The sequence below is a fragment of the Salvia splendens genome, chromosome 11 (genome assembly GCF_004379255.2).
Source record: "Salvia splendens isolate huo1 chromosome 11, SspV2, whole genome shotgun sequence".
NCBI classification, from domain to species: Eukaryota; Viridiplantae; Streptophyta; class Magnoliopsida; order Lamiales; family Lamiaceae; genus Salvia; species Salvia splendens.
Genome location: NC_056042.1, coordinates 24,515,026 through 24,536,712, shown reverse-complemented (window position 1 = coordinate 24,536,712; position 21,687 = coordinate 24,515,026). Strand labels below are relative to the sequence as shown.

General features: G+C 42.3%; 2 protein-coding genes across 2 annotated transcripts; one reads left to right on the top strand and one right to left on the bottom strand.

The window, feature by feature from the left end:
- Positions 1-9,910: 9,910 nt before the first annotated feature.
- Positions 9,911-10,689, top strand: LOC121756411 (gibberellin-regulated protein 9-like). The gene is made up of 3 exons (XM_042151961.1): positions 9,911-10,126; positions 10,232-10,304; positions 10,379-10,689. The coding sequence occupies exons 1-3, from the start codon at positions 10,082-10,084 to the stop codon at positions 10,558-10,560; spliced, it is 300 nt and encodes a 99-aa protein (XP_042007895.1). The 5' UTR covers positions 9,911-10,081; the 3' UTR covers positions 10,561-10,689.
- Positions 10,690-10,756: 67 nt separating this feature from the next.
- Positions 10,757-12,669, bottom strand: LOC121756410. The gene is made up of 3 exons (XM_042151960.1): positions 12,609-12,669; positions 12,301-12,373; positions 10,757-11,443 (listed from the first exon to the last, which is right to left on the bottom strand). The coding sequence occupies exons 2-3, from the start codon at positions 12,364-12,366 to the stop codon at positions 10,859-10,861; spliced, it is 651 nt and encodes a 216-aa protein (XP_042007894.1). The 5' UTR covers positions 12,367-12,373; positions 12,609-12,669; the 3' UTR covers positions 10,757-10,858.
- Between the last annotated feature and the right edge of the window lie 9,018 nt (positions 12,670-21,687).

The following is a 21,687-nucleotide window of genomic DNA, read 5'->3' as shown; positions in this document are numbered from 1 at the left end:
TTCCACTTTTCTGACTTTTTATTATTTTTAACATTTGACCTCCTTACTGTGCTTATTTTAGCAGTACGTATGCTTGTTCAATGGAAGTGAAATATTGTATGCTTGTCTAGATTCTAATTTTAAGCTTAAATCAGTTTTATATAAATTATATTTTTTTATCTTGATTCAGAGGCCTTATTTTCCAATATTAATAATATTCAATGGAAGGTGTGAAATGATTCAAAGCATGGGAAGGCAACGTCTATTACAGTTTCAATTCTTAAATGTCTACATTGTAGCGTCTAAATTATATATCCAAAGCTTAAATGGTAATTCCATAAATACCCCCAAAACTCCCCTTTTATATACGTATAGATTTGGTCCTTTCATTTATTTACAGTACTTATTTCATTGTTTTCCTTGAGCTTGAATTTTCTACTCCACTTGTTAGGGATAAATATTGAAGATAGTCACAAGGTGTAGTGAGTTATGTAAATGCACTAAACCTTAAGGGCTTTATTGCAATTTTAGAGAAGAAGTCATCTCGATTTTTTTAAAACTAACAAAAACACAATTGGAATTTGGAAGAACTTGATATACTACTGCCTAACACTATTTAAAGGGCTTCAGAATTGAAGTATGTTGTCTCTTCTACTCGTCTCGTTTTTCAGTCTCGTATTATATTTTATCTGGCACATTCTATTTGTTAAAGAAGAACCGGAGAATTCATGTGCGTGATACAAGTGATATGGTAGTAGTATTACTTATGAAACGAAGTATGATAAAGAAAATTGAGAGTTGAATCTAAATTGTAGTATAGGAGTACTATAGAAAAATCGGTGAGAATATTACACAACATGTGATAAATTCATCCGAATCGATGAAATCACGTGAAAAAAGAGAAGGAAAGTTTGCTTCCCATGCAACAAGATGAACACATACATGTCAACTTGTAAAATAAATATTTTTATTGAAAATATTTGCTCCTAAATCTCTCATGATCCATGTTTATACAGAATAATTTTTTTGATAAGAATACAAGAAGAAAAAAATATATGTATATTTAAAGAGGATCGACAATGGTTCCCCATTTACCCCCATGGTGACTCAAACCTGATGCTCTTCATCGTCACAAAATATTATGGTCTACAGTTAAATGTGTTACATAATTCTTTTTCAGCGCGAAAACCTAAAATAAAACTAAACAGCAGGACCCGGATGTAAGTTGGAGTCGAAGTCAAGGTCATCCAAACTCAAAGTCGTCGTCGCTGATGGAACGTGTTGATCACCTAGGAAAATACTATCTCCATGTCGCCTCTCCAGTTCTTCGATTAGTTGTTCTTCGGTCGAAACAGTGACGTCAATTGCATTCGCCCCGGAACCTTCAGGGTTCGGCTGCGGCTGTACAGAAGCCAATAATCATGAGCAGGGACCGAGATAGCATAGGCCAAACCACCGCCCCAACAGGGGCTTGGCTGTCGCTGTCCTCCCAGATTCGCCTATACTATATTTGGGTTTTTTCACTGAGACCAGCCACGTATGGAGGAAGAAGATGCAGGGGAGAGAGAGGGAAGGGGGGAAGGATAGAGGAGAGAGGAATAGAAAAGGACTTATAATTACTCTACATAGGGAACAGATCCAACGTTTATATCCCCTTTTTGATTTATGTGATTAGAGCATCCACAACGGTGGTGGGAGTGAAGGCCGCCGTCCGTGCCAGCGGCGAGGACGAGGACCGCCGCCGCTGCGCTCGCGCCGCTGGCACGGCGCTGCTCGATGCCAGCGAGCAGGCGACGTGGCGGCTTATGATTGGGCAACGGCATAGCCGTTGCCTTTGAATTATTTTTTTTATTTTAAAAATCGTTTTTAAATTATATAAAATGATTTAAAAAAAATTCCAAATCCCAAAAATATGGCCGTTTTTTTTCCGTTTTTCTGAATTTTTTTGAGTTTTTTTTATTTTTTTCCCCCCAAAATCATCTATAAATACACACATTCATCATCCATTTATCACATCAATTCATCTCCCATTCATCTCTCATTCTTAAAATTCTCATACAAACTATCAACACATTCATCCCTCATTCAAAACCTCAAATGGATTTCACTTATATTATGACGGAAGCGGAACGCGAAGAACAAGAATACTACGAACAACATCGTGCCGCTTACGAAGCATATGTCGCGGCGAATACCCCCGCTCCTCCTCCTCAACGAACCAGATCAAATCGGCGCTACATCCATCGTGACCGGGAGGAAGCCCACGAAAGGCTCGTTGCCGACTACTTTGCCGACCAGCCGCGGTTTCCGGCAGATTACTTCAGGCGCCATTTTCGCATATCAAAGCGCTTGTTCATGCGAATTGTCAACACATTGTCCGCACGTGTTGAATTCTTCCAAACAGGTCAAGATGCAGCCGACCGGCAAAGTATCACGCCGTTGCAGAAGTGTACGTGTGCCATCCGACAACTCGCTACTGGGCAAACGGCCGACATCTTCGACGAGTATTTGCATATCGGTGAGTCCACTGGAATCCTTTGTCTAAAGAATTTTTGCGAGGGCGTTCGTTCAGCTTTCGGGGATGAATTCCTTCGGGCACCCAGCACCGATGATTGCCAACGGTTGCTGCGTCTTCACGAATCAGTCCATGGCTTCCCCGGAATGCTTGGCAGCATTGACTGCATGCATTGGAGGTGGAAGAATTGCCCGAATGCTTTAAGCGGTCACAAAGGCGGCGGCCTAACACTTATCCTTGAGGCGGTCGCCGACTACCGCCTATGGATTTGGCATGCATATTTCGGCGTTGCCGGAGCCAACAACGACTTGAACGTGCTCTATTCTTCACCACTCTTCAATGGTGTGATGAATGGTGTAGCACCGGCGATCGACTTCACCATCAACGGAAATACATACCACATGGGTTACTATCTCGCCGATAGTATCTACCCAAGGTGGTCGACGTTCGTGAAGACGCTCCACAACCCGCACGACCCGAGACGGGTTCTTTTTGCGCAGCGTCAAGAGTCAGCGCGGAAGGACGTCGAAAGAGCCTTCGGGGTCCTTCAAGCTCGATTCAACACTGTGAAGGCCCCGGCTCGGCTGTGGTACGTGAATAATATCGCCGACATCATGTTCACGTGTATTATCTTACACAACATGATTATAGCCGACGAAGGGCCAAGGGCGGCTAGCTTCTACGACGAGGATGAAGCCGGAAGCTCAACAACGAGGTCTCCCCCACGCCAAGGTGAGCATATGACGGTTGGCCAGAGGATCGAGACAAGGCACACAATGCGCGATACCCAAACCCACATTCAGCTACAAGAAGACCTAATCAAACACATGTGGGCGAAATTCGGCAACGAGTAGTGGTTTTTTTAATTTTTAGTATTTTAATTATGTAATTTTTAATTTTTAGGATTTTAATTATGTCGTTTTTTATTTTATTTGTCATTTGTAATATTATTTATGTTTTTCTAATGAATTTTAGTATTATGGAAATGTTTATGTTTAGTTGAATATTAAATTAATTGTGCTCGTCCTTGCGGAAGAGCACAGTTGTGGGTGTTGTGCTCTTGCCAGAGAGCAGGCATGAATAGTACCACCCGGGCCCACAACCGTGCCGCTGGCAAGAGCACGGTTGTGGATGCTCTTAGGAGCAGTTAGATAATTTGATTTCTTATTTAGTGTGCTTATTAGTTTAAGAATATATTATTACTCTTTCTATCTCTAAAATTGTTTTAAGAATCAATTATTACTAATAAAAGTAATTATTCTTCTCATATTTTATTTTCGATCTTTATGCCAATACGATTTACTAATAAATCCACAATTTACTCATAATTAATTATAAAATTAATACTCCTTATAAAACGATTCACTGTATAATAACTTTTTCTATCATTTTAAATTTATATTTTCAATATTTGAAATGAGTCAAAGTAGGACAAGTAATCGCGGATGATTGGAGTACCATATTTAGGTCAAATTAATATTTTAACAACGTAATTTGTGAACTCTTAGGATATCAAGATACACTTTAATATATGAAGATATTCGTATACTTGTGTATACTAATATTTTCTTAGAATTCGCAAATCAAAAATCCTAGATACAGCACTATGGGCCACTAGAAAAGGCTACTACCGGAGATTCTAGAAGCATCGCGCGTCCTACCGTAGCTCATTTCAAGTTCTGGTTCCATCTCAAGTTCTGGTTCCATCCCTGATCATGAGTGAATATGAATGCAAAAAAAATAAAACAATACGGACTATATATGTTACCTAAATATTTAACGATGAATGTATAAAATAATAGTCTAAATAAACTCACGAATCAAGACTATCATCTGAAAATTCTTCGCCGTCGCATTTCTGTCTTTTCATATCATCACTTTCAAATCGTCTTCATTTGGAAGATCGACCTCCGCCGCCCTCTTCATTGATACAAACGGGGAGGCCGGAACTGGAATTGGAACTGGAGCCGGAGCTTCATAGCCGCCACTGTACGGAAGAACAGTCGAACCATCGCTAATCCTTGGATAACTCATCTCTGATTGAACAACTGGAAGTTCATAACCGCCGTAGTACGGCTGCAAAATGGAATAAAATGGAATCAGAAAGCAATTTACGTTTAAATTTGGATAAAATCGAAAAACCTTAAAAGAAAATAATGAAAAAAAGCACCTTATATGCGTCCAGCTGTAGCGGCTCATCGGATTGCTGCACAGTTGGAACACCACCGGGATTTGCAAATAGCACTTCATTTGCCTGGAACAAAAATTCCAAAAAAAAGAAAATAGATATCAATTTACATAAAGAAAACACAAGAATTTTCTTGAAAACCCTTAAAAAATACTACTAAAAGAATTAGTAAAAAAACAAATAGTACCTGATTTGCGTCCGCCAACGGCTGTGGCTTCTTCTTGATCGTTTTGGTGATCTTACAGACGACGAGGTCGGCCGCATTTGATATTCCGCTCTCCTTAACATATTCCTTGCTGAGGCAATACTCGTGCATCGTCCAGTGCCCGACATCCGCCTCGCCTGAGTGCTCGTACGCGAGCATCTTGGATTGGCCGATGATGCAGCCGGTTTTGGAGTTTTGGATCTTCTTGGGGCCCGTCTGGCCGCCCCACGTGCCCTTCCCGGCTCTTCTTGAAACCCTCTTCGAATTCGAAGCTCTAAGCAGCGTAGTGAAGGCGTGGATGATCTCCTCCATCTTCGAGTGGTAAAACCTTCCACGGCAAGTTCTCGCCGTCCCATCTGAGCTTCTCTCCCTTCACCCACGGCAACAGGTAGCCTTCCATCAGGAGCTCCCCACTTGGCTTGAACTCAATTCCGATCGGAAGCATGTTTGCTCTCATCCCTCAATGTTTACTATTTCATCAGATGTCACACATTTATATTTTGGATAATTAATTTCTTTTTTTTATTTAGATTAGTATTTTTTGTTATTTGGATAAGATCAGTATTTATCTGTATTTCCTTGTTTATTCAAATATAGAATATATGTACATCTTGTCTTATGTATTTATGGAATCTTTGTTCTTTTCAGGTACGTTTCGACCAGAATCCCCTTATTTTTGGATATCAATTTTCCTTGTTTAGTTAGATTCTACCCTCTCCGTTTCATAGTAGTAGAGACATTTCTTTTTAATACGGAAATTAAAAAATAGGTGTGTAATATATTAAATAAAAAGATACTCCCTTCGTCTCCAAAGAATATACACTTTTGGTTCAGCACGATTTTAATGCAAAATTGGTAAAATACGAGAGAAGTAGAGAGAAAAAAGTTAATAAAGTATTGTTAGTGACTTAAACTTTGGTTGTCTATTATTCTAAATAAATTAAGTTAATTATTAACTCGCCAAAATGCTTCTCTTCTCTCTCCCTCTCATCCACGGACATGATCACGACACCTACTTCTTCAATCTTGTGACAAACTTGAAATAAATGTTCGAATTCTAAAGCAAACCTATCGACTTATCGAGCGAAAGTCCAACTTCGATTGTGTAACCATATTCACGTGATTCGTAAAATTCCGTGGGTAGTAAAATAATTAGTAAAATATATTTGTGTTTCCTTTTGTGTTAGTGTTTTATTTATTTACATTTATCAACTAGGGGTGTCGAAATGGATACCCGCGGGTATCAGCACTCGACGAGATGGATACCCGCACCAGATTTCACTCCAAACCCCCCACCTGATACCCGTCCCGCCAGCATATCGGGTATCCCGCACCCGATTCTCAAATTCACAAATTATCTCAAGACTCACAAATGCAGCACTCTCCTCTCCTTTCATTTTCCACACATCACAACTCATAAGTAACTCTCGGAAGCATTTGTTTCCCCATAGCAACTTTATAGTCAAACTTACATTCTAAACATTCTTCATGTATATTAACATAATTTTTTCTGCAACCTATGCAAAAGTTTTTTCAAGTTAAAAATGAAAATACATCATTTTGTATAAACTAAGAAATCATACATGAATACAGAGTGAAACTGAACAATACCAGACAAAACCAACGATACAAACAAACAGAGAAGAAGGTATTCAAAGAGAGAATTTTTATTTCAGATTTTTCACAAAATCGCTGTTACATTGACTCTCTCTCTATTTATACTACTAGCTAAGATTATCAATGGCTCACCCTTAGTCTCTCGCCCACAGCCAGCTAGCATTCACTTGCCTCTTAACGAACTAACCGCCACAAAATATATCCCAACGGCTAGTGACAGGTCATCCTCCAACGGTCACTTTCTTCCAAACGATGAGCTGCTCTTTCAGATATTTCAACACACCCCTTCAAGATGAAACATACAAACTACAAAAATTCATCTTGCTCAAGATTCTTTGTAAAAATATCTGCCAATTGCAAATCATTTTTAATGTGCATCGGTTTGATAATTCCCTCCAAGAACTTCTCCCTTACTGTGTGACAATCGATCTCAATATGCTTAGTACGTTCATGGAATACTGGATTCACACTGATGCGCATCACTGCCTTTACTATCTTAACTCCAAAGTCCTTTAGCAATGCAATAGCCCAGACTACTTCACAAGTTGCTTGAGTCATTGCTTGGTATTTGGCCTCTGCTGATGATCTTGAAATGGTGTGTTGCTTCTTAGCTTTCCAAGAAACAAGCAATAGCCAGTCATGGATCTTCGAGTATCAGGGCAGTCATCATCCGAAAATATACTCAGTGTAGGAACAGTTTTACTCGAGTAAAAGAGCCCATGGTCAGGTGTAGCCTTCAGATACTTCAATATCTTCTCACTTGCCTCCCAACGCTCAATACTGACTGAGCTTGTGTACAACAAATGTTATGTCCGGTCCAGTAATGCAGAGATATAGCAGTCTGCCTATTTGCCTTGTATACTTGGATGAATCCTCCATAACATCACCTTCCTCTTGGATCCATGGGCACAGAAGAGGGTTTACAGCAGAGCCATCCTGCATCTCGTATTGCATATTTCCTTTTAGAGACCATAATGCCTTTCTCATTTCTTGCTATCTCTAGCCGAAGAAAATATTTTGGAGGTCCTAAGTCCTTGAACTTGAAGAACTGACTCAGAAACTCCTTCAAGTCCTTCATCAACTCAGGCTTGCTAGTGGCAGCCATTAAGTCATCTACATACACAACTATTACAAAGAATACAGAATTTCATTCTTGAAGAAAAAAGAATGATCTGAGGCTGATTGTTGTAGACTCAGTGAGCTTCAAATACCACTGTCTTGAGACATGTTTCAAGCCATACAAAGATTTGTTCAGTTTGCAAACCAATCTGGGACCATTTTGACTGCCCCCTCAACAAGCAGCCCTGGAGGTATGTTCATGTAGATTTCCTCTTTCAGATCAGCATATAGGAAGGCATTATTAATGTCAAGATGATACAGAGACCAACCATGAATTGCAGCAACTGGTGAGAATGTGTCAAGGAAGTCAATACCCTCAAGTTGTGTGAATCCCTTGGCCACTAACCGAGCTTTGTATCTCTCAACAGTAGCTTCAGGAAGTGGAAAAATCTTCCATGTATTTGTCTTAATGGAGCATATAGCTCTTCTTGTATGGCTTGCCGCCACTAGGGATATTGAGCAGCCTGGGTATAGGATTTTGGCTAAAAAATGGCAGTCATTGGCACAATATATTTGAGGTGAGATGGAGAGAGTTTGGAGAGAGAGAAATAAGCTGAACATATACTTTCATATCCATTCATGGGCAAAAATGATAATGGTGTTCAGTTCGTTAGATAAAATAATAGTGAGATACAATATGAGATAAATAATTAAAGAATTTGCCTAGGGTGAAATTAGTAGTGAAGGCGAGATTAATTATGAGATACAATATAATTTTTTGGCATTATGAAGGCATGCCAAGATACATTGGCACATGCTGAACTTTTGAGAAAAGTGATGTAGTACCAAACAAAAGCTAAGATTAGTCATCACCTTTAAGTTTGTAAAACAAGTAATCATGGCAATCGAACGGGCTGTGACCAAATAAAGTCAAATACGAGACAACAATGTGGATTGCAAATCAGGCTAAACCAGAAGCCAAACTAAAACCTAAGTCGCGCGTTAGCTTTTAATTCATTTGCCTTGCACTAAAATAAATGAATTTGTACATATGTGTATATGAGCTTTGGTTTCTTTGAGTGCATTCCACTCCATGCTTAATGATGTATGAGGGATTTCCATACACACTCTATTCTTCTTGACTTGTTGTATAGTTTATCTGTAAATTAAAACAAATGCCATTATTTGATTAGCCCCTGCATGTGAGCACCTAAGAGATCTCCCATCACTGTGTTTGGATTTTTCTAAATTCTTAGCACTAGCATAATATTAGGAAGAGACACATAATACAGCACATGATTGAGTTTTGGAGTCGCAATTGTGTTTCATTTCAATTTTATAAACACATGTAGTCTGCACAAAATGCTAAAGAACATCATGTACATGCGAGGTTCAAATAAAAATATTTTCTGTTGACGAACTTAAGAAATATTTTTAATCTTAAATGAGATAGTACTATGTTACAAACATACTCCCTTATTATGCTTCTAATAAGAAAAGAAAGTGGGTCCGTGGGGGTTCATCATTGGTGGTTGTTGGCAATAGATAGGGAGATTCTTTGCACTCTGTCACGGTCTCACCTCAAGTGATCAACTTCTTTCTGCATGTACCTCAAGTGATTCTTTTGGCACGTAATTTAAAAAATATTCCCTTAGTCCCATAGAAATAGGTCATATTTTCTTTTTCCGTCCGTACCATAGAAATAGTTCATATCCATTTATGGTAACCTTTTTCTTCTTCTCTTTTACATTATCATTTATGATCCCACCACACACTACACAATTTCAAATACTTTTTCTCCTTCTCTCTTACTTTACCAAACACATTAACTCGTGTCAACTCTAAAGGGCCTATTTCTATGGGACGGAGGGAGTAATATCTACTGAGTTAATGAAGAGAGAATAAAGTAGAATATTTGTAAGACAAAATATATCTATGCCCCTAACTAGTGCTTTGGTGTGTGTATTTGTATTCACAGAAAAACTAGTTCCTCCTAGCCCGTGAAAGCGCCTCAAATCCACTAGGAACCGGTAAACTCGACAGAGTTTCAAGAATGAACGGATTGCGAAATTAACAAATAAGGATGGCCAAGTAGACTAACTTCATAATTCAGTAGTTGAACATCACATTGTGTGTATATTTTTTATTTACCAAAATAAAACACATTTTGATCCATTTCGAATCGAATATAAGGATCAAGAAAAGAAACAAAGGGGACCATAACTCTTTGTTATCTCCAAGCCTTTCTACATGCATTTTCTTAAAGCTAAGGAATCAACAGCTGTTTCTCACAAACACTCCAAAGGCTTCTTCTCCATAATAAAATGCATACTCCCAAAACTTAACACAAATTGAGAATGATTATTTTTGCTAAATCTTTTCGTACAAACACACACTGTCTGTTTTTCTCACAACCCTATCCTTACATGTGACCTTAAATAGGATAAACATTAAAGCAACTCAATCTCTATAAATAGGGTCGCTTGCTAGTAGTAACCATAATCAAGAAAGTCTAAAGATGAAGCTCCTACATTTGTTTCTCATCTTCATTCTCTTCTTTCAGGTAACTCAGTTTGAATTACTCGAATTATTAAAGAATATTTCCGCATAATCCACTGGTTTTTTCAACAATTTCCAATGATCTTCATCTGCATTGTTTTATCTCTAGGATTTTGTGGTGGAGGGTGAAGAGGGAAATCTACAAGAGCTTACGAAGAAACATCATCGGCCACGTGCAATAAGTAACTAAACATCCTATGTTCCTATTTTCACATGTAAACGATATGCTAACTTAATGCAGAAACTTGAATGACAGATTGCAACTATGCATGCGCAAGAAGATGCAGCAAGTCGTCAAGAAAGAAAGTGTGCCATCGTGCTTGCAAGAGCTGCTGCACGACGTGCCATTGTGTCCCTCCAGGGACGTATGGCAACAAAGCCCTCTGCCCCTGCTATGCCAAGCTTAAAACACATGGAAATAAGCCCAAGTGTCCTTGAATGTGTGTCATAGAAATGAATATGTGTGATAAGGATTTCTTTCTCTACAGAATTCGTGTTTCAGATTCATGTTTTATTAAGGCTGTCACTCTGATGATTAATTTGGTAGTAATAAATTAGTTTTCAACATTCTCGATTTCATATTTTAAGTACAAGAACCACAGAAATAGAATAGGAGTACAATGCTGCGAAAATATACAAGGATCAAGGGAAATTTTGATGTATTAATACTGGTAGAATGGAATGTATAAGATGACACAAAATCAAGGATGCCTATACAAAATGAGCATAATGGCAGTTAAATTCGAGCCCAGCAGCGTGTGCATTGTGCCACACAATCACCCTTGCAATCAATATTATAACCTAGAGCTTTCGGATTACGAAGGAGGAGGTTTCTCAATGTCTTACCTTTGATGCCCCATTGATTATCGAGAATCTGCACGTTTTCTTTGAGTTCGTTTTCCAGGTTGCATCCAAGCACCTCCGGAAATTTCTTGAGAACTTTTCCAAGATCGTCATCAGTGAGGCCTAAATCCTTTAGGTAACTTAGTATCTCATTAACAACCTCGAACTTGGGAACTTCCTTCTTTCGCTCTTCACCCCAATAAGGAGAATGAATATGACCAAATGCCTTGCCAAGAATCTTGTCTTCCTCCTCTGCACCAAAACCATATGCAGACAGCGCTTGCCTGCAAGATTCCCATGTTTTCTTGTCTTCGTCACTGAGAATCACATCTTCAGTTTGAGCAGTAGAATGCAACTCCCAGTTCTTAGATATGAAAGAGATTGCATAACGTCCCCCTCGGAGGGCACCCCATGGGGTGTAAGTGGTAAGGTTTATATTTGCAAATGGTTTGCTAGTCGTCAATGCAGCGGTATCAGGCTGCACAGCAGAAATAATAAAATGCTCCGGTCAGAAAATGGCAGAAGATATTATCGAGTCATTCAAGCAACATCTAGATATACAACTATACACATCATACGTATATTTGATAAAATATGGAACTTTCCCAACAGAATGATTAGACTGCCAAACAGGAGCTCTAGTGATAGTGGTCAAATTAGCAGAAGCACGTGAAAATTTCCGTTGACCATACCCTTGCAATAAAAAGAGACCGGATCCTATAGCCTTTCTTGGATCTGATTTCATGGCCAAATGCATAAATTACATAGTTTTACTCACAATTTATACAAACGTGGTACTGCCCCATGAACTACTATGAGCATAGCCACAGATAGTGTCTACCAAACGATACGTGATCATTTCTAAAATCACAATGAATCTAGTATTATTACCAAAAATGTCATTCCTTTTCCAATTGGAACACAAAGATAATTGCATATGGATGAATCTTTCTTGTCTCTCGGATTTCAGTGCACTTAAACTGCAGATTTTTAAACATTTCTTAGCTATGCGCAGCTGAAACTCATAGCTACTCTAATACATGATCTCCTGTTGAGGAAAGCACAGGTATTCAATCAGGGAACATCATGGGGAACAAGACCGGTGATTCATATCGAAGAAAGTACCCGGTAACAACGTGCCCCTAGCTACACCCGTTGACGAACTTAGGCCGAATTCACACGATATAAGCAGAACAAACAAGAGCTTAAATTCTGATTGTAGGCATTAATTTCGACAGATCAACTTTTCCAATCAAGAAGCTGACACTATCACAATTCTCACCTCAAAACTCTGAGCAATTCAGAAAAAACTGAAAATTTTAATGAAGAGCTTACATAATTACAAAACTGAGCAGTTGAATCAAATGTCAGCAGAGGAGAAGCCACGGATTTTCCCAGCATCCCTGATCTGAAAACAATGATTCACACAAACTAAAACGATGTCAATTTCCTAATCCTAACATTAATCTCATGGAAAATATAAGCAAAAATTTCACAAATCACACAAATTAATTAGACCCAAAAGATTCATTCTTACAAAACTCAAAAGTAACACAAAAGAAAGAAAATACCGAAAAAACTTCCACGAAAGAAGCCACCGCGAAGAAGATAATTAAAGAAGTAGATGAGGAAAGAATTAGTACCGTGGTTGGGGAGCTGGATTGAAACGGCGTGTTTGTGTTGTGTGATGATTGGGCGAATTTTTGATGGTAATAAATGCAGGTAATAAATATAGATCACGACACAGAAAGTTACGTGGTTCGATTTACTGAGGTAAATCTACGTCCACGGGAAGAAAGGAGGGCAAATTTGTATTGCTTGATCTGGATTACAGCTTACAATACTGACTTGCTATATGAGATTCGATATCTAGAGAGCTTAACCCTTGTCTATCTGATCTAAGTTCTATTTATACATTTGAACCAAGATCGTGGCTTGCAGGTTGACAACTGCTTCATACCACTAAATAGATCGTGGGTGTAGTGGAGGTCGTGGAGGTCCTGCATGGGTCCACTATCTCCTTGTTCGGTCGAATACTGAGACCGAACTGCTGAACTTTGCCGATCAGCTTTTGCCGATCTGAGAGTAGAGCTTGATTGGTTCTTTTGCCGATCTGAGAGTAGAGCTTGATTGGTTGGCTTTTACCGAGCTGTAGGCTGCGACCGAACTCTTTGGTTGTGCCGAACCGAACTGAACTCTTTGGTCGTGCCGAACTGATACTCTTTCTTGGGTTTTGGGCTAATGGGCCGTCACTGCTATTGGGCTCGCCATTAGGGTTTAGTTGTTTAGTTCGTACCCCATCACTACCCCCCGAAAAGCGAAGTGAATCACTTCGGCATTTTGGATGAGTGTAAGGGGGAGGCTGACGTCAGGGGACGTGCCATGCGCGTGTCTGCATTAAATGCGATAGCAAATCCGGCCGTTGAATCCAGAAAAAGGGGGATTTGAAACGGCGCTACGGATTTGAAATGCCTCTGTGAATCTGATAAATATTACCATTTTCCATCATTGGAACACTTTTGCTATTGTTTCTTCTGCATTCTCTCTCTTTTGCGCAAAATTTCCTTCCGCTCCTTCAAGAATTTCTTCAGAACTTCTTCAGACTTTCAAAGAGTAAGAATCATGTCTTCTTCTTCTTCTTCTGAGTCAGGTAGCGGTAGGAAAGGGGGTAAGGGATCTTCTAGCCGGAAAGAGTCCGGGGAGAAGACCGTAGAATACTTTCACAGCATCTTGAGTAAGGACACTGTGATATCCCTACACGGAAAATATCTTCTTCCCGGGGGGAAGGTGGTGATTCCCGACGACGATCATAGGGCTAACTCGCCGCCGGAGGGTTATGCCACCGTTTACGAAGCCTGCTTAGAATGCGGGCTTCGTTTCCCTCTTCCCCCACCTTTTGTAGAGCTTCTTGATTTTTTCCAACTCCCTTTAGGTCAGGTGACTCCGAATTCTTGGAGGCACTTATCGGCCTTTGCTGCCGAACTGCGTAGGCTAGATAAGGATCTGTCTCTGAGGGCAATCCTTAATTTCTTCCAGTTTAAGAGGAAGGGATCTTGGTTTTACTTGATCCCTTTACAGCCCTTTAGAGCCTTTTGTAAAACCAAATGGCCGAAATGGCAAAATCGTTTCTTTTTTTATAATAGGACTTCGGCTTCGGACTTTTCCTGGAGAGGGCCGAAGTCCGTTATTTCTCATCCTCGGGTAGAACCGTTGGACGAGCTCGAGGCCGAGCTCAATAAGATTCCCATGATTAGGAAGCCGTACTTGGAGTCTGAGCTCGTCAAGGGCGACTTCGTGTTCGACTCCTCGTCTTCGGACGACGAGACTGAGGGTGAGGATTTCTTTTTTATGCATTACTGCCTTGACGACGAAAACTAACCTTGTTTTCTTGCTTTTTGGCAGTGAACTTGCTCAACAAGCTCGGTCGCAAATTCTCCGAATCTAAGGAACCGGAGAGGCCGAAAACCACCAGCTCGGCGTCTGATGCCGAGAAGAATCCGAAGAGGCAAAAGACCTCTTCGGATCCAAAGAAGCCGGAGTCGACTTCGGCAAAGGGGAAGGCGAAGCTTCAGAAGCCCCCGAGAGCGCCAGAGAAAGACGTGGTCTTGGCGCCTCCTTCGGAACATATCTGTGAGCCCTTTTTATGGCCCACGGACTTCGCCGAGGTGAATTCTCTTCTTGATTTTCTGGCCTTGCTTTTTTCCGGTATTTTTTGTGGCCCCTCGGTTGACTTTTTCCTTTTTCCATTTTCAGAGGAACGATATGCTCAGCAAGCTCGTCGCAGTTGAACTCTCTAAAGCGTCCAGCGACTATGCTGAGATGCAGAGGAAGTTGACTGCTGCTCGTCACCAGGCCGAACAGGCTAGGGCAGATTTTGAGAAGGCAAGGGCTGCTAGGATCTCGGCTCAGGATGAGGCACAGCGGGCAAAAAACGAGCTCATTATCCAGAGAGAGCAGTCGAAACAGAGGGAGGCTGCTGCCGTGGTTGCCCAAGGGGAGGCTCTCCGTGCTTTCGCGGAGAAACTCTTTTTGAGCCATCAATTTTCGGCCTTTGTCGGTGATCTGCTGAAACTGATGACCGATAATGCTGAGCAGGGACCCGAAGTCGTCCTGCCGCTGTATGGCCGAGAAATTGCAGCTCGTCTCCAGAGTCTGCCGCTCCTTGACGAGCTCGCGTCTTCCTCGGTCCTGCTTTCTGCTGACCGAGTCCGTAATTGCCGAGCTGACCGGGACGAGAACATGGAGGCCATCTTTGCCTCCTTGGGACCTGTTTCACCCGCTCCAATTTTCCAAGGAGAGGGTGAGCAGGAAAACGAGGCCGGCAAGGAGACCGAGCAGCCGGATCGGCAGACCGGCGACGGGCAGGCCGAGCAGGAGGTGCAGCAGATCGGCTATGGGGGCGCCGAGCAGGCTGGGGGGAGTAGGGAGGCTGAGGCTGAAGCCGAGGTGGACAAGGAGGGAGAAGCTGAAACCCGGAGGGGAGCCGGAGATGAAACTGGCGGAGTATGATTTCATCTCCCTTCTCTTAGTTTTAGTTTCTTTCTTCCTTCTTGTAAAATGGCCTTGAAGCCCTCCTTGTGTAAAAAATTTTTTTTCTTATGAATGAAAAAATTTTCTTTCTACACTCGTGTCTTCGTATGGCTTTTCTTGATCTCTTTTACTCCTGTTGTGGTTTACTGCCTGCTCGGTAAGCTGAAATGCCGAACTGACCTAGCTGCTTTGTATTCTTAACTCTCAAGGAGCTGGAGGTACCTCACTGGAAGCGGCTATACTCTTCGGCTTTAAACGAAGCTGAGAAAAAAGCCATAGAGGACCAGATGAAGTATGACGAACTCTTGGCTCGTTCAGTGGAGCTGGAGTCCGACAATAAGGACTTAGTGTCCATAAGGAAGGATCTGGAGGCCGAGCTGGATATTGTCGTCGCTGAGAGGACTGCATATGAGGATTTCATCTGCGGACGCGGGGGAATGAGCATATCTGAAGTTCAGAATCAAGTTGATGAACTGTGGGAGGAGCTTCATGTACTCCGGAGGAACAATGCGCTGGAGAGCTCGGCTTGCCAACAAGTTGTGAAATCATTGCGGCGCTGGGCTTCTCGGTACGACATCATTCTTTCCCGGCGTCCTTCAATCGAGAGATTCCTTAGGCATTTCCCGCCAACAGATGCTCACACTCCAGCTCAAACCTCTGATCCACTTGCTCAAAATCCTACTCCAAATCAGCAACGAACTCAGGAGCAACCGGAAACGTCAAGACGAGAACGGACTCAGGAGCAACCGGAAACGTCAAGACAAGGACGGACTGAAGTTCGTAGAGGAGCTGTGATTATGAGTGAGCAAGATCAACAAATGCTTCGTGAAGAGACTCTTCGCCGCCGAGGTGCCAGAACTTCCCGGACTCAGGGAAGAGGCGGTAGGTCGATCAGAGCATCTCGTCGACCTGCTTATTCTTCAGCTGCCCGGAACGCCCGAACTCGGCTTCACGAGGATTTTTTGAATAGGTGGCTCAACTTTAGCAACCGTGGACAGTAGAATAGTCCTTTGTAATGGCGTAACGCCTTCTCGTAGGGCAGCGGAGTTGTATGCCGAACAAGACTTAATAAATGAAATTTTTTTCATTTCGCTTCTATCACTGCGTACTTACAGTTCAGCGATTTTATTTCGCTTCTATCACTGCGTACTTACAGTTCAGCGATTTTTTATTTCATTTATTGTACTCGTCCTCGGTCTTATGAAGTAAACTTCTTTGACCGGACTCGTCCTCGGTCTTATGAAGTAAACTTCTTTGACCGGACTCGTCTTTGGTCTTATGAAGTGAACTTCTTTGACCGGACTCGTCCTTGGTCTTATGAAGTAAACTTCCTTGACCGGACTTAGTCCTCGGTCTTATGAAATAAACTTCTTTGACCGGACTTGGTTTGCGTCCTAATTTGGCGAGTTTTATCGCTTGGATCGGACTTTCCCTTTGTTAACCGAAGTGGTCTTATGAAGTAAAATCTTCTTTGACCGGACTTGGTTTGTGTCCTAATTTGGCGAGTTTTATCGCTCGGATCGGACTTTCCCTTTGTCCTAATTTGGCGAGTTTTATCGCTCGGATCGGACTTTCCCTTTGTCCTAATTTGGCGAGTTTTATCGCTCGGATCGGACTTTCCCTTTTTGCAGTTCGTTTCAGACGAACTGCTTGTTTCTTAAGCTGAATTGTGGAGTCTTGTATCTTCCTGAGAAGCTTGGACTCACAATTGTCTTTAATACATGTTCTAAAAAGGGGATCAGCCTTTAAAGAACAAGATACCTCAGTAACATTTGTAAGAGACGACACGCACATAGAGAGACAACGCACATAAAGACAAATAAAAAAGACGAAAAAGGTTTTAAACTTTTATAAAACGACAAGCATGAAAAACAAGTAAAAAACAAAGAAAGCACATACCCCTAGGACCGAACTAGACACAAGACTGACTGACCGGACTGTCTCTTACAAATGGAACTTCTTGAGGTTGGAAATGTGCCATGTTCGGGGTACTTGTTCTCCTGACATGTGAGTCAATTTATAAGACCCTTTGCCGAGGACTTCTGACACCCGATATGGACCTTCCCATGTGGGTTCGAGTTTGCCCAGCTTTTCTGCTCGGCTTACTTCATTGTTTCTCAAGACGAGATCTCCCACTTGAAATTGCAGCTTTTTCACCCTTTGGTTATAATACCGGGCTACTTGCTCCTTGTACTTGGCTGCTTTTATGCAGGCCAATTCTCTTCTTTCTTCGGCAAGATCTAGTTCGGCTCTCAGTCCGTCCTCATTCAGTTCTGTTGAGAAATTGAGTGTTCGGGGGCTGGGTATGCCGATCTCAACCGGAATCACGGCTTCAGTGCCGTACACCAGACTGTACGGAGTTTCACCGTTTGAGGTTTTTGGTGTAGTTCGGTAAGACCATAGGACTTGAGGAAGATTTTCTACCCATTGTCCTTTGGCTTGTTCTAACCGAGCTTTTAAACCTTTCACCAGAATACGGTTTGTTACTTCCGTTTGTCCGTTTGCTTGTGGGTGAGAGACCGAAGTGAACCGCTGTTGAATATTCAGCTCTTGGCACCAATTCTTGAATGTCTTGTCGGTGAACTGAGTCCCATTATCCGAAATGAGGATATGGGGTATGCCAAATCGGCAAACTATGTTCTTCCAGACAAAATCCAATGCCTTCGAGCTCGTTATCGTAGCTAATGGTTCAGCCTCCACCCACTTCGTGAAGTAATCCACGGCAACGATAAGGAATTTCATTTGCCGAGGAGCTTGTGGTAGTGGTCCTACTATGTCTATGCCCCATTGCATAAAAGGCCAAGGGCTTTGCATAGCACATAGATCGGTCTGCGGCATCCTTGGGATATTTGCATGGATTTGGCACTTCGTACATGTCTTGACGAGCTGCACTGCTTCTTGTACCAAAGTTGGCCAATAATATCCCCATCTCAGAACTTTTTTAGCTAAAGCTCTAGCTCCGATGTGGCTACCGCAAGATCCTTCATGAACTTCTCTAAGGATGTAGTCCGTCTCTTCTGGCCCTACACATCGCAATAACGGTTGAAGGTAGGACCTTCTGTATAGGACTCCTTCATGAAGTTCATACCGAAGTGCTCGGCATGTGATTTTCCGAGCTTCTCTCTTATCCTCGGGCAGTTGTCCTTGATCTAGATACTGTAAGATCGGCGTCATCCAGTTCGGCGAGCTGGTTACTGAATGTACCTCAGCTTCATCAATGCTTCGGTGTAGTAATTCCTCCACCTTTGAGCTCGGATATGAGGCCAACTTACTTAAAGTATCTGCTCGGCTGTTTTCCGCTCTGGGAATGCGGATTATCCGAAAATAAGAGAAACTTCGGCTAATGCTTTGCGCTTTGTCCAAGTATTTTTTCATCCTCTCATCTCGGGCTTCACTTGTACCCAGCATGTGATTCACTATGACTTGTGAATCACAATGGATTTTGAGAGATTTGACAAATAGACTTTGCGCTAATTGAAGTCCGGCAAGGAGGGCTTCGTATTCGGCTTCGTTATTAGTAGTTGGGAATAAGAACCGAAGTGAATAAGTTACCTCGTGTCCGTCGGGAGCGATAAGTAGAATACCAGCTCCACTTCCCGTCTTATTCGAAGCTCCATCTACGAATCCACTCCAGCAGTCCGGCGGCTCTACTTCGGATTCCTGGGGCTGTGTTAGTTCGTCATTGGCAGGATTTTTCTGTTCGGCAATAACAGGGATTGCTTGATCGAACTTTGCCTCTGCAAGAAAATCTGCCAAGGCTTGTCCCTTGATGGCTTTCCGAGGTAGATATTCTATTGAGTGTTCTCCCAGCTCTATGGCCCACTTGGCAATTCTGCCTGATGCTTCAGGCTTAGTCAAAACTTGCCGAAGTGGAAGATCGGTTAAGACGCATACCTTGTGAGCATAGAAATATGGCCGCAGTCTCCTTGCTGCATTTACTAATGCCAGAGCAATTTTTTCCAGAGGTTGATACCTTGTTTCTGGACCTCTTAATGCTCGGCTTGTAAAGTAGATGGGAAGCTGCTTTAGGCCTTCTTCTCGTACAAGCACCGCGCTAATGGTTTGATCTGATGCCGCTAAGTATAAGAATATCACTTCGGCATCTGTTGGAGCAGAGAGAATAGGAAGCTCGGCTAAATAACTTTTGAGCTCGTCAAAAGCCTTTTTCTGCTCGACTCCCCACTCAAACTTTGGTGCCTTCTTCAACACATTGAAGAACGGCATTTGCTTTTCGGCTGCTTGGGAAAGGAATCTATTCAGTGCGGCTAGACATCCAGTTAGCCTTTGCACATCATGTATGGACTTCGGCGTTGCCATGTTCTGAACAACTTGAACTTTTAGCGGATTTGCCTTGAGTCCTTCCTTTGAAACCCAACAACCAAGAAACTTTCCCGAATCTACCAAAAAGGTACATTTTTGGGGATTGAGTTTGAGGTTGGCTTTTTTGAGCACGTCGAGAGTGGATTTGAGATTGTTTTCGTACTCCGAAGTGCTTCTGCTTTTAATGACTATGTCGTCAACATACACTTCAACCTCTTTTCCGATTAGGTGCCGAAATAGCTTGTCAACCATCCTTTGATATGTGGCTCCGGCATTCTTTAAACCGAATGGCATCTTTTTGTAAGCAAAAATGCCGAAGTCAGTAATGAAAGCCGTTTTTGAAGCATCACTCTCATCCATTAAAACTTGGTGATATCCTTTGTATAAATCAAGAAAACAAAAAATTTCGAAGCCTATCAAAGCTTCTACTTTTTTATCTATGTTCGGAAGGGGATAGCAATCTTTAGGACAGTGCTTGTTTAGATCGGTAAAATCTATGCACATCCGCCATCCTCCCTCTTTTTTCTTGATCATCACAGGGTTGGCCACCCAAGAAGGATATTTCACTTCAAATAACACATCCGCTTTCAGTAATTGGCGGACTTCGTCATGGATGACTTGACTTCTTTCTGCCGCAAAGAGTCTTTGCTTCTGTTTTATAGGCCGGACTGAAGGATCAATATTTAACCGATGTGTAATTACCTCGGGGGGCACTCCGGTCATGTCCAACGGAGACCATGCAAAGACGTCTTTATACTCCTTGAGGAGCTGGATGGTCTTTTCCCGGAGTAGAGGTGTTCCCGCGAAACCGATCTTCACCGTTCTGGAGGGATCATCTTCATATAACCGAACTTCCATCGAGTTCGGCTCCGGTGTGACTTCGGTCATTTCGCCTGCCTCTGACTCCGGCTGCTGTGATTGCTATGCTTGATGGTGCCGATCTGATTGCTCGGCACTTTTAAGCGCAATCTGCAAACACTCTTTTGCTCTCTTTTGATCACCTCGGATGACCGCTATCCCTCCTTTAGTGGGGATCTTGATGGTGAGGTGATAAGTAGAGCAAATGGCCCGAACTGTGTTGAGCCAGTCTCTTCCCAGTATAATGTTGTACGGGGACCGAGCTTTTACCACAAAGAACTCGATCATCGTACTGGAGCTTGTAGGCGCTCTTCCCACCGTAATCGGAAGGCTGATAATACCTTCAGGGCGGGTGTCCTCCTGGGCGAAACTTTTCAGAGGAAGCGGAGCCGGACTGAGCCGAGCTGGATCCACTTCCAGTTTATCGAAACATTCTTTAAAAAGAATGCTAACTGACGCTCCTGTATCCACGAACACTCTGTGGATCAGTTTGTTTGCCACTCCGGCTTGAATGACAATGGCGTCTTGATGAGGAGAGATGGCCGGGACGGGATCGGCATCTGAAAATGTAATCACTTCGTCCTGCTTCAGCCTTTTATGCGTTGGCTCCTCTCGATTGAAGCCTCTGCGCTCTGACTTCAGGGACGATTTAGTCTTCCCAGCTGGGAGAGCGTCAATAGTCTGGATTACTCCATCATATTGCGGCTCGTCATCGTCTTCGGGATCCTGTTGCCTTTTCGGATCCTGAGGAGCGCAGTTCGCACCTCTCTGCTTCTTGTTCTTTTTCGGCTGCTTGCTTTGGTATTTTTTTAACGTCCCTGCTTTCACAAGAACATCAATACCTGCAGCCAAATGTCGGCACTCCTCGGTATCGTGACCGTGGTCTTGATGGAAGGAGCAATAATTATCCTGACTTCGGCGCGCGACCGATTTCGTCATCCGCTTTGGCTTTTCGAACATATCGGAATGCAGTTCGAAAATTTCCGCTCTCGACTTGTTCAATGGTACGAACTG

Bases quoted from the DNA above. Each gene is read 5' to 3' on its own strand.
- LOC121756410 (XM_042151960.1), bottom strand. From the start codon at position 12,366: ATGCTGGGAAAATCCGTGGCTTCTCCTCTGCTGACATTTGATTCAACT. The intron at 11,444-12,300 runs GTAAGCTCTTCA...TCTGCTGTGCAG, and splicing joins CTGCTCAGTTTTGTAATTAT to CCTGATACCGCTGCATTGAC.
- LOC121756411 (XM_042151961.1), top strand. From the start codon at position 10,082: ATGAAGCTCCTACATTTGTTTCTCATCTTCATTCTCTTCTTTCAG. The intron at 10,127-10,231 runs GTAACTCAGTTT...TTTTATCTCTAG, and splicing joins TCTTCATTCTCTTCTTTCAG to GATTTTGTGGTGGAGGGTGA. The intron at 10,305-10,378 runs GTAACTAAACAT...CTTGAATGACAG, and splicing joins TCATCGGCCACGTGCAATAA to ATTGCAACTATGCATGCGCA.